Source organism: Plecotus auritus (genome assembly GCF_963455305.1).
Source record: "Plecotus auritus genome assembly, chromosome: 4".
NCBI classification, from domain to species: domain Eukaryota; kingdom Metazoa; phylum Chordata; class Mammalia; order Chiroptera; family Vespertilionidae; genus Plecotus; species Plecotus auritus.
In genome coordinates this window covers 112,046,836-112,060,147 of record NC_137775.1, presented here as the reverse complement: position 1 = coordinate 112,060,147, position 13,312 = coordinate 112,046,836, and the positions used below count along the sequence as shown (strand labels likewise).

General features: G+C 36.3%; 1 protein-coding gene across 3 annotated transcripts in view; it reads left to right on the top strand.

Moving 5' to 3' along the window:
• Positions 1 to 13,312, top strand: part of SAMTOR (S-adenosylmethionine sensor upstream of mTORC1) — a 142,561-nt gene that overhangs the window by 49,038 nt on the left and 80,211 nt on the right. For 2 of the 3 annotated variants that reach the window (XM_080663769.1, XM_080663768.1), the window contains exon 3: positions 11,834 to 12,004. The exons of the other annotated variant lie outside the window; for it this stretch is intronic. In XM_080663769.1, the coding sequence (XP_080519895.1) occupies positions 11,834 to 12,004 (171 nt within the window). The remainder of the gene's footprint in view (positions 1 to 11,833; positions 12,005 to 13,312) is intronic. 3 annotated transcript variants of the gene reach the window in all.

Genomic DNA, 13,312 nt, shown 5'->3' with positions numbered 1-13,312 from the left:
AGGTGTTTGGCCAACAGGAGGCAATAACATGTAGATTGAAATGCCCTGAGCTGTCTGGCAGCAAACAATCATCCTATTCAGGTTTGGGGGAAGTGCCCTCTAGCCACTCCAACAGGTAATTACATATGTGACTCAGCCCTTGTTGAGCCCCCAAGTTTCATCAACCTTTTGATGAAATTCTTGCAATTATGACATGCTGGAATTGGCTTCCGGCAGTTTATCCATAGGTATTTTATCTTATTGTTGCTATTATAAATGTGATCTTTCCTTCCATTATATGTTCTAATAGGCTATTTGTATATTTGTGGAGACTTCACTTTTGTATGTTTTACTGAATTCTATTACTGTTTGTGTTAGTTTATGATTGATTCTTTTGGCTTGTCTACGTATGCTGTCATATCATCTGTGAATATACAGTTTTCTTTCTTTTTTTCCAATTCATTTGACTAATTTTTTTCCTTTTGTCTATTACGTAGCTGTGTCTTACTCATTTAACAATAATACGTGTGATGTTTCCTCATTAAATAAGTTATTGGCTTTTGGGCTGAGTGTTCACCAATTCCTATTTTATTGAGTGTTTTTATTAAGAGTAAGTGTTGAATTTTTGTTGAATGTCCCTTTTAGCACCCATGAAAATGAATTTGAGTTTTCTTCTTAGATTTATGAGTGTAGTGAGAATATTCCTATATTGAATCATTCTTGCATTCCTGGAATGCATACTCTTTGGTCTGTTTGATTCTATTTGCTAACATTTTATTTTACATTTTTACTTATAAGTGATATTGGTCTGTATTTTTTTTGTAGAAATTATCAGATTTAATTATCATTATTATTTTGCTTCCTAAAAATGACCTTAGAAAATTTCTCTTTGTTGCGATGATCTGGAAATATTTAAATAGTTTTGAGATTGTCTCATTTGTACTCATGGGAGTTTACTTTACAGAGGTGATTGAGTAACAACACAGAGATGTCAGTGCCATTGAAGGTGCCATTTATTACTTACATCCCGAGAGAAGGGTGCATGCCATGCTACACAAGTCCACAAGGGAAGCATCAGATTTGGTCAGAAGGCAGAAGCAGGAGTGAGGGGAAAGAACAGACCAGAGACTTTATGGGGTTTCTGTGAGAAAGGCAAAGCAGGGCAGAGTAAGCAGTTTAGGATTGGCTAGTCTTAATAATTCTGGTGGGCTTTGGGGAGTAAGAGCTTGTCCTTATGTGGTACCTGGATCAGGATTGATTTAGGGCAGGGGAAGTAATAGGTTGATGTATGAGAGTAACACAAGGAAATGTCTTGCATTTGAGAGGCAGGCTCCCAAGTTAGCTGTTTATTATCTTTAGCTAGCCTTGTGAGAGGCAGTTTCTCCCTAGGTGTATAAGGCCCTCCAAGATATCAAAACATCATAAGATACAAAAAATAAAAACATGATTAATACGGTATTATCTGGTTTAATAGAAGCTTGGTAGAATTCCTCATTGGATTACTGGTGCTTTTTTAAACTCTGTAATTCATATATCAATTTTGGTTTTGTTTAAACTTACCATTCCCACCAATAACCAAGAGTCAAATTTAATAAATTTTCCTATATTCCTATATTTAGTATATATTCTTAGAAAATTTTTTCTTTTGTTTTCAGCTTTATTTACAAAAAGCTATGTAAGTTAAAGTACCAGTTTGCATATTTATTTGTTGGTCTTATTTTGTTTCTAAATCATTAATACCTTGCTCTTTTTTGGTTTACATTTTTCCTCCTAATCCTTTGTGTTGAATATCTATTTCATTTATTTTTATTCTTTCATTTGTATTGCTATAACATTAAAGGGTTTGAATTTTCCTCAGGTCATTATTTCAGTTACATTCCCTAGATTCTGATGTAGTGTTTTCACGATTATTTCTTTGTTTTTTAGAAATCCTGTGATTTTTTTTTTTATCAGTATTTCCCCTTTAACCCCAGAGTTATTTAATTTAAAAACATTTGCAGGTAACCCTAGCTGGTTTGGCTCAGTGGATAGAGTGTTGGCCTGCGGACTGAAGTGTCCTGGGTTCGATTCTGGTCAAGGGCACATGCCCGGCTTGTGGGCTCGACCCCCAGTACAGGGTGTGCAGGAGGCAGCCTATCAATGATTCTCTCTCATCATTGATGTTTCTATCTCTCCCTTCCTTTCTGAAATCGATAAAAAAATATTTCTAAAACATTGCAGTTGAAATGGACTTTTTGTTCTGTATTGTTGTTAGTTCTACTTTTATTGCATTGTGAACAGATGATTTTGTATTTTTCCTATGGCTCTTACTGTGGTTTTTTTCAAGACTTAATGCATGCATTATGTCATTTTTGTGAATATTCTATGTGCACTTGATAAGAATCTATACTCTGTTTCAGAGCAAAGATTGTTAAATAGTAAATAAATAAACATTATGCTCTATAGGGCTTTTGTAATCTTACTCTTCATTCACTTTATTGAGAGTGGTGTGTTGAAGTTCCCTGTTGTTAAACTGTATCTGTTTCTCCAGGCATCTCATGGAGTTTCTGCTTTGTTACATTGGTTCCTATGATAAGTGGCACATAAATATTTATAACTGTTTCATCTTCACTGAGAATTGTGGCCTTCAGCACTATAAAATACGTTTTTAAAAATTCATTAAATTCTTTTTATTCACTACCATCCTTTTCACCAACATTTCTAAATCATCTCACAGATAAGTTCATCTTCCAGTTAGATTCTTTGAAAACAGCTTGCTGAATTCTTAGACAACAAAATCTGTTTTTCTAAGGTTTTGTTACAAGATACACAACTTGGTCAGATATAAAATCTTTGACTCACACTTTCCTTCAGTTTCTGGACAAAAACATCGTAATTTGGATTTATATGATTGTTTCCGGACCACGAGTGTTCCGCGAGGTCTGAAAGGTTGGCGACCGCTGGTTTGAAAAAACCTTTGGAGCAGTGGTCGCCAACCAGTGGTCCGTGATCGCCAACCGGTGGTCCGAAAGTTTGGCGACCACTGTTATAGTGTCCTTCCCAGTGTATTACATTACATGGGAAGGCACATGGTATCTATACTGAGTTAACATTTGAGATATTTTTCCCCCTTTCAAGTAGACTTTATTTTATAGAGCAGTTTTGGGTCGCAGCAAAATTGGTATCTTTCTGTCTATATTCATGGGGTAACTCTCCAATTATTTATTTTTATTATGTTATTTTAAAATTTAAATGTGAAGTGTTCTTTCATACCTACAGTTGCTTATTTAATATAATTAATGTTGAAGTGTTATGTTGCAGGTTTCTTCTCATGTCTATTTTTGTTTTCTGTATTTTTGAGAATTTTTATTGGGATAACATTGGTTAATAAAATTTTATTAGTTTTGTGGATTCCAAAATGGTGGTGGAGTAGGTGGAAGCTACACTGACACTCTCCCAGGACAAAACTGGAAATACAACTAAAATACTGAAAAATCAACTGAACACTAGCTGGAGTGAACCCTGATAACCTAGAATGGAAAATAGAGACCTCATAGAGACTGTTAGAAAGTGCTGAGATATGAAAAGGCTGGCGGGGCTCCCAGAGACAGCAGCTGAAGGTCCAGAGGGATATCTTAGCTGTCAGGGGGTGGGGGAAGTTCCCACTGAGAACTCTGGGGTCTACATCCCAAACTGCCTTCTCCCCCCACCTCTCCCCCTCCCCCCCCCCGCCACCGCCTTCTCCCAGCCCAGAGCATCAGAACTGAGAAAAGTGCCAACATAACATCTGACTCTGCAAAGCAGCAGGGTTGCTGTCTGCCAGCCAGAGATGGCTGGAAATGCAGGCAACCTCTTAAAGGGCTAACACAAAAATTTTGCAACCACTCACCTTAGGCTCCGGCAGAAGGTGGACAGAATGGACTGGAGCAGTGTGAGCAGAAGCCAGAATTGGGGGTTCTGGGGCTGGAGCTCAGAGGGCAGACACCCCAGTCTCTTGTGCGGAGTCATTCCCTCATGCTGCAGAGGAAATATTTCTCCAGTGAAACGATATCCACCAGGTTAGAAAGAAATCACTAAATCAGAGAACCAAATAGAAAAACAATTAAAAAACAGGACAGCTTAAGGGAGCTGTGGGCCAACATGAAAGGTAACAATATTCACGTAATAGGAGTGCCAGAAGGGAAGAATGTGAGCAAGGGATAGAGAACATATTTGAAGAAATAATGGCAGAAGACTTCCCTCACCTGGTGAAGGAAAAAGTCACACAAGTCCAGGAGGCACAGAGAGTTCCAAGCAAGAAGAACCTAAATAGGTGTATGCCCAGACACATCATCATTAAAATGCTAAAAATTAAAGACAAAGAATCTTAAAGGCAGCAAGAGAAAAGCAATTTGTTACCTATAAAGGAGCTCCCATAAGGCTGTCAACTGATTTCTCATCAGAAATTCTACAGGCCAGGATGAAGTATTCAAGGTAATGAAAAGCAAGGAATCAAAAGCAAGATTACTATATGTGTAAGAATATTATTCAGAATAGATGGCAAAATAAAGAGCTTCCCAGACAAGAAAGGGCTAAAGGAGATTATCACCACCAAACCAACATTGCAAGAAATGCTAAAGGGACTACTGTAATGAGAAAAGAAAAAGAGAAACATATTCATGAAGAATTAGAATGGCAATACATAACTACCTACCAATAATCTTACATGTAAATGGATTAAATGCTCCAATCAAAAGACATAGGGTAGCTGAATGGATACAAAACACAACCCAATTTTATGCTGTCTATAAGAGACCCACCTCAGAAGGAAAGATACGCAGGATGAGAATGAAGGAATGGAAAAACTTTTAATGGAAAAAAAAACCAAAAACTGAGGTAGCAATTCTCATATCTGACAAAATAGACTTCAAAATGAAGGCCATTCACAAGAGGCAATAAATGTCACTACATAACACCAAAGGGATCGATCCAACAAGAGGATATAACCCTGGTAAATATATATGCACCCAATATAGGAGCACCAAAATGTATAAAAAGAACTCCTGGAGAACTTTAAGGGAGAGATAAACAGCAATACAATTATAGTAGGGGACTTTAACCCCCTGCTGACTTCACTGGATAGATCTTTAAGACAAAAAATTAACAATGAAACAATGACTCTACATGACACACTGGATCAGATGGATTTAATTGACATTCATATAACATTTCACCGCAAAGCTGCAGAATGCATATTCTTCTTAAGGGCACGAGTCATTCTCAAAGATAGACCACATGTTAGAACACAAAACAAGTCTCTACAAGTGCCATATGATTGAAATCATATCAAGCATCTTCATAATGGAATGAAATTAGAAATGAACTGTAGTAAAAACACTCAATAACATTGACACACATGGAGGCTAAATAGCATGTTATTAAACAATGAATGGGTTACCAATCAGATCAAGAAAGAAATAAAAAACTTTCTGGAAAGTAATGAAAACATACCCCAAATCTCTAGGACATAGTGAAAGCAGTCCTGAGAGGGAAGTTTATAGTACTACAGGTCTACCTCAAAAACAAACAAACAAACAAAAAAAAAAAAAAAACAAGAAAAATCAATAATAAATTATTTAACCCTACAACTTAGAGAATTAGAAAGAGAACAGTTAGTAAAAGGAAGGTAATAATAAAGATCAAAGCAGAAATAAATGTCATAGAGAAAACTAAAAAAAGCTATAAAAAATCAATGAAACCAAGAGCTAGTTATTTGAACAGATAAACAAAATTGATCAATCGTTGGCCAGATTCATTAAGAAACAGAGGAATGAAATAAATAAATTAAAAAATGAAAGTGGTGAAGTAACAACTGACACCACAGAAATGCCAACAAGCTGGACAATGTGTATGAAATGGACAAATTCCTAGAAAAATACCATCTTTCAAAACTGAATCAGGAAGAATCAGAAAACCTGAGTATGCCAATAACAAATTATGAAATAGAAGCAGTAATCAAAAACTCCTAGCAAACAAAAGTCCTGGTCTGGATGGCTTCACAGGGGAGTTTTAACAAATCAAAGAACAATTAACACCTATCCTTCTCAAACTATTCCAAAAAAATCCAAGAGGAAGGAACACTTCTAAGCTCTTTTTATTAGGCCAGCATTATCTTAATTCCAAAACCAGATGAAGACACTACAAGGAAAGAGAACTCCAGGCTAATATGCCTGATGAACATAGATGCTAAAATCCTCAACAAAATATTAGCAAATTGCATCCAGCAATATATCAAAAAGATAATACACCATGACCAAATGGGATTCATTCCACTGATGCAATGCTGGTACAATATTTGTAAATCAGTAAACATGATAAATCGCATAAATAAATTGAAAGACAAAAAAAAATCACATGATCATATCAGTTGACGGAGAAAAAGCATTTGACAAAATCCAACACCTATTTTTGACAAAAACTCTCAGTAAAGTGGGAATAGAGGCCACTCATAATAAAGGCCATATATGAAAACCTACAGCAAACATTATGGGAAAAAACTAAAACCATTACCCCTAAGAACAGGAATAAGACAGCGATGTCCGCTTTCACTGCTCTTATTCAACATAGCACTAGAAGTCGTAGCCACAGTGATCAGACAAGAAGAAATAAAGGCATCAGAATTGAAAAGGAGGAAGTAAAACTCTCATTATTCACAGATGACATGATACTTTACATAGAAAATCATAAAGACTGCACCAAAAACATTACTAAATTTAATAAATAAATATACCAACGTAGCAGGATACAAAATTAACACCCAGAAATCTGAGGCATTTATATACACCAATAATGATCTCTCAGAAAGAGAAACTAAACAAAACAATACCATTTACCATTGCAACAAAACAATTTAGATACTTAGGAAGAAAACTTAACCAAGGGGGTAAAACACTTATACTTGGAAAACTATAGGATATTGAAAAAATAGATAGAGGAAGATAATAAACAAGTGGAAGAGTGTACCGTGTTCATGGAGTGGTAGAATTAACATCACTATAATGTCTATACTACCCAAAGCAATCTACAGATTCAATGCAAAATCCCTATTAAAATATCAATGGCATATTTCACAGATCTAGGAAAAATACTCCAATATTTTATATGGAACCAAAAAAAGACTGCAGATAGCTGCAGCAATCTTGAGGAAAAAAGAATAAAGTTGGAGGGCTCACCATACCAGATATCAAGTTATACTACAAAGCCACTGTAATCAAAACGGCCTGGCACTGGCACAAGAACAGATATATAGACCAATGGAACAGAACAGAAACCCTAGAAATCGACCCAAGCCATTATGCTCAATTTTTTGACAAAGGAGGCAAGAGGATACAATGGAGTTAAGAAAGTCTCTTCAATAAATTGTGTTGGGAAAATTGGAGAGATACATGCAAAAAAATGAAACGAGACCAACAACTTACACCATACACAAGAATAAACTCAAAATGGATTAAAGACTTAAATGTAAGTCATGAAACCCTAAATATCCTAGAAGAATTCACAGGCAGTAAAATCTCAGACATCTCTTGTAGCAGTATGTTTAAGGATACATCTCCTAGGAAAAGGAAACTAAGGAGAAAATAAACAAATGAACTACATTAAAATAAAAAAAGCTTCTGCACAGCAAAAGAAAACATCAACAAAATGAAAAGGGAGCCCTCACCTGTTTGGCTCAGTGGATAGAGCATTGGCCTATGGACTGAAGGGTCCCAGGTTCTATTCTGGTCAAGAGCATGTACCTTGGTTGCGGGCATATCCCCAGTATGTGCAGGGGGCAGCTGATCCATGTTTCTAACTTTCTATCCTTCTCCCTTCCTTTCTGTAAAAAATCAATAAAATATATTTTAAAAAAATGAAAAGGGAGCCCTGTGTATCTATGAATGAATATATTTGGCAATGATACATCTGATAAAGGGTTAATTTTCAAAATATATATACAACTTAACAAAGGAAGACAAACAATCCAATTAAAAAATGGGCAAAGGACCTAAATAGATCCTTCTCCAAAGCAACATACGGATGGCCAAGAGACATGAAAAAATGCTCAATGTTGCTAAACAAATTAGAGATGCAAATTAAAACGACAGTGCGGTATCACCCCACACCAATCAGAATGGCTACCATCAACAAATCAACAAATGACAAATGCTGGTGAGGAGGTGGAGAAAAGGGAATCCTAGAACACTGCTAGTGGGAATGCAGACAGATGGGTTGAGGGGGAGGGGGCACATCTGTAATACACTCAATAAAGGTTTGAAAATAATTCTCAAAAAAATTAAGTATAGAACTGCCATTTGACCCAGTGACCCCACTTCTAGGGATATATCCCAAGAAACCTGAAACACCATTCAGAAAGAATATATGCACCCCTATGTTCATAGCAGCACAATTTACAATAGCTAAGATCTGGAAACAGCACAAGTGCCCATCAGTAGACACGTTAGATAAAAAAGCTGTGGTACACACACCAAGCATGTTAAATTCGTGGCTCACGGAGCCTCATGTGGCCCACAACAAATATTTTTGTGGCCCAGCCAATGTAAGGGTATTAATTAAATGTTTTAATTAAAATTTTGTAACTTAATTTTTACAATATCTTGTTATACATAATTACTAATAACAGACTACAACCTTTGCTAATGACTGATTACTATAATCGTGTTGCATTCATTTCCCTTATGCGCCTTACGTGCAGGTGCACCATTTCTCTCCACTAATACTAGCAGTGGATATTTTAGCCCCGTCATTAGTCTTGTACTGACTTGTTTGGTGTGTGCAATAGGAAATATTTAGCTCTCAGAGAACAAAAAAAATAGGTTTATTTGCGTCACGCTTATTAATTTGTGCAGTTATGCAGTGTCTGGTAAGTTAATGTTCAAGAAAAAATAATTTTTATTAAAATGTTATATTATTTTGTGTTAACAGTTACTCATTTATTTCAGCCCTTTGTATTCAGTATGTCTCTATAGAAATAAACCTATGTTTCTATGAAAATTGAAGCTTTTGTGTGTGTTTTTTTGCGGCTCACATAAACTTAAACCTTGTTTATTTGGCCCATGTTAGCCTTTGAGTTTGACATGCTTGTGCTAGAGGCATTATTTTTAGTATTAATTCCAAGATGATAATGGCTACACTTTTTTTTATCAACTTGACTGCAGTTTTATTTATATTCTAGTCTACATTTAGTTGGTATTGACAGTTGTTTATACTTACGTACTATTAACACTATCAAGATATAGAACATTTCCATAACTCTAATAAGCTCCATTGTATACCTTTGTAGTCAGAGCCATCCTCAACTACAGAAAACCACTAAACCACTTTCTGTAGTTAGTTTAGATTTCTAAAGGCTACATTTCTAAATTGGCCTGTGGATCATGCATGATCTGAAGCTTGCTTATCATTCTTCTCTGTATATATGTGTTGATCTCATGGCCTTTTCATTTGTTAGTTCATCCATCTGTCCATCCATCCATCCATCCACCCATTTTCTGCCTGTCACTTTAAATTTCACATACTTGGAACTGATGTCCATCTCTTCAGGATCCAGGCTGCTTTTTCTTTCATGACTTTGTTCATGCTATTTTCTCTGCTTCTCTTCTTAACTAATGTTCTTCTTTGCCTGATTTATACCTACTCAGTTTTCAAAAATTTATCTTATATTAATGATTTTAGAGTGGGTTTGGTATTTATCTATTACTTGTATTTTCTTTATCTATAATAATCTGTAATAATAAAAGGATAATATGCTAATTAGACCGGACAGCCAAACAGCCTTCCGGACGAAGCTGGGGCTGCGAGGGCTGAGCCCCTTGCACGAATTTTGTGCATTGGGCCTCTAGAAGTTATATAAATTGTCTCCTTTACTAGTGTGAGCTCCTTGAAGGCAGTTATGCCTTCTTCAATTCTTTGTCCTGTCACATATGTGCCTGGCACATGATAGGTACTTAATACATGTTTAATTAATGATGAATGTATTTCAATTCCTGTATGTAATTAGGGTTAAAACTAAATCTCAGTAGGATAAATTAAAAAAGTCTTAAATAATAGAAACCTAAAAAAATTGTGTTTGAACTAATAGCATACTGTTAATATGAGGAGAACTGGGCATTGTTTCATGCTTAGACCATAGTTCTACTTGCAGAAATCAGCTTTAAGTTAATTCCTCAATTCTTACTTGTCTTACCATGTGTTTTTGGAACTTCACTAGGGAGTGTCTATGGAACAAAAAAGTCTAGCTTTGTTCAAAGTATGAGCTGTATGTAACTATAATGTGATTTATTCTAAGAAGTTAGAAAGAATATTTTAGGTTCCATTCTTCTTCACTTTAAGTAGCTTTGATAAGTATATCCGTTAATTGTTTTTTTAAGTGTGTATCTCCTGTCAAATAGGTCTTACTACTCTTTTTTCTCTCTGCTAGATTTCTTGGCTTTAATAGCTAATAGTGTTGGAGTTGATTCTATGGTTCATGTTTGTTATTCTATTATATACCCAGGCATGGTTTCCTACTGTATTCACCCTAAAGTTACATTAGATACAAAAAAGTTGTTTAAGGTTTTGCCAGTCACCAGTTTCTGATTTTGGATAGCAACCTGATATGGCTCTACTGTATGAGTTTAAAATGATACATCTTGAAAAGTCTACATTTTATTAGTATAGGAATTGGGAATAGCAGGAATAGTCTCTTGATACAAAGAAATAATTTCCAAGTGTTATAAAAACCACTACTGTGTTTAAGCCTTTGTTCTCTCTGAATGTATACCTTTATGAAATGATGCTGTTCTTCCTAAACTAGATTGTTATACCCTCCTTTCAGACCAAATAAGAAGTGATTCTGAATGTGTTAACAACCAGACTGTCATAAACCAGAAGGGACCTGAAAAATAACTGTTGGGATATTTGTCTAGTACCAGCATAACTGGCTCATAATTAACTGTGACTACTATTCTTTTTTGTAAGCTGTAGCTGAATAGCGGAACTATCTAAGCTTTTCTGGAAGAACTTACGTTTCAGTTAAGAATAAAGTTCAGCAATATATATGAACACATCTGTGTCCTGAAAAGCGTACTTTATATAAATACATATATCCTATATAATAAAAGGCTAATGCAAATCGACCGAACGGCGGAACAACCAGTCGCTATGACACGCACTGACCACCAGGGGGCAGATGCTCAACGCAGGAGCTGCCCCCTGGTGGTCAGTACACTCCCACGAGGGGAGCACCACTCAGCCAGAAGCCGGGCTCACGGCTGGCGAGCCTCTACCGCTTCCGCAGCAGCACTAAGGATATCCGACTGCTGGTGTAGGCCTGCTTCTCATCAGTCGGACATCCGCCGAGGGCTCCAAGACTGCGAGAGGGCGCAGGCTGGGCTGAGGGCCTGAGTGCACTAATTTTGTGCACTAGGCCTCTAGTATATATATATATTTTTATTAACTTCAGAGAGGAAGGGAAAGATGGAAATATCAATGATGAGAGAGAATCATCGATGGGCTGCCTCCCACACACCCCCCACTGAGGATTGGGCCTGCAACCGGGGCTTGTGCCCCTGACCAGAATCGAACCCGGGACCCTTCTGTCTGTAGGCCGATGCTATCCACTGAACCAAACCAGCCAGGGCAAGCATACTTTTTATTTATTCAACATAATCTATGATTGTGCTTTGTATATGATAATTTTATAAATGTGAAATTGCTACAAGATTCTCAAACTTCTCTGACATTTTAAAAATAGGAATCTGTAATTTTAAAGTGTCCCATTTTGAGTAAGAAAGCCTAATGTTTCTTCATTTTATATTCATACTTAGTGTTTTTAAATATAACTTTATTTTCCTTGTAGTATATGCAGAGAATATTTTCAAAATGGTGGAAAGAGAAAAGCACTCGAAAAAGATAAAAAAAGAGCTGTTCTTGCCACTAAGACCACTCCAGCCTTAAATACACATGAACAGTCTAAACTTGAAGGTCATTTAACCAACCTCAACTTTACAAATTCTGAAATTATAACTGAGTAAGTATACTTTTTCTACTTCAGTTGCTAACATTATCCTGGGTAGCTGTGTTAATAATGTAAGTAGTGTGATGGTTTACACCAAATAGTGGGCAGTACGCTTGCTCCACTAGTAATATATTAGGCCAAAAAGTGCAGATTTGTAATATTATTAGGTAGAAAACTGGCATAAAATAGTAAAGAATTTTATTGTAAAGGATATCTGGAAAACTGATGGCTCTATAATATAGGTTGTCCCCACCAAAAATGAGAAACACTAGTTTATTAAATATTATAATAATTATGCATTTGGTAATACAGAGTGTCAAAACAGGAAAATCCAAGTAAGTTATATTTAAATTTGCTATCTACCAAAAGATCACAAGGAATAATGAAAGATTACTAATAGAACCAGTTGTCATTATTTTACAGTTCATAGGAAAATCTGGTAGTAATCAATGTATGCATAGAGGTACAAATTTGATTTATTAAGTACATGAGTGGTTTTCCAGTTTTATTATGATATAATTGACATATAAGTACTAGAGGCTGATCGGGTGGGCAGGGCCGGTCAGGGGGAGGGGCCATGGGCCGAGAGCCCCTGGTCGAATTCCCGGTCGAACTCCCGGTCAAGGGGACAATTTGCATATTAGCCTTTTATTATATAGGATAAGGTGTATGACATAATGACTATCTTCTATAATAATAAAAGTGTAATATGCAAATCGACCGATTGGCCATCCAGACATCCTTCTGGAGGACCTTCCAGACGAAGCCAGGGCTGCAGCTACAGGATTGAGGCAGCCATCCTGGCTGGGAGGGAGGGATCGAGGCAGCTGCCATGGCTGTGAAGGCCTACTCTTGCACGAATTCCGTGCATCGGGCCTCTAGTGTGTGTGTATGTGTGTGTGTGTATATATATAGAGAGAGAGAAATGATTGCCACAGTAAGTTTAATTAACATCCATCATTTGAAATAGTTAACATTCCTCACCTCACATAATTTTAAATGTTTTTCATATGATGAGAACTTTTAAGGTCTATTGTATTAGCAGCTTTCAAATATGTAATACTTGTTAACTATAGTCATGTTGTACATTACATCCCCAGAACTTACTTACCTTAAAATTGAAAGTTTGTACCTTTCACCACCTGTTCCCTACATCCCGCACCCCCTGCCTCATGCATCCACCAATCTGATCTGTTTCTTTGAGTTTGATATTTTTAGATTCCACATAGAAGTAAGATCATATAGTATTTGTCTTTCTCTGTCTGACTTACTTCACTTAGCATAATGCCTTCAAGGTTCATCCCTGTGGTCGCAAATGTA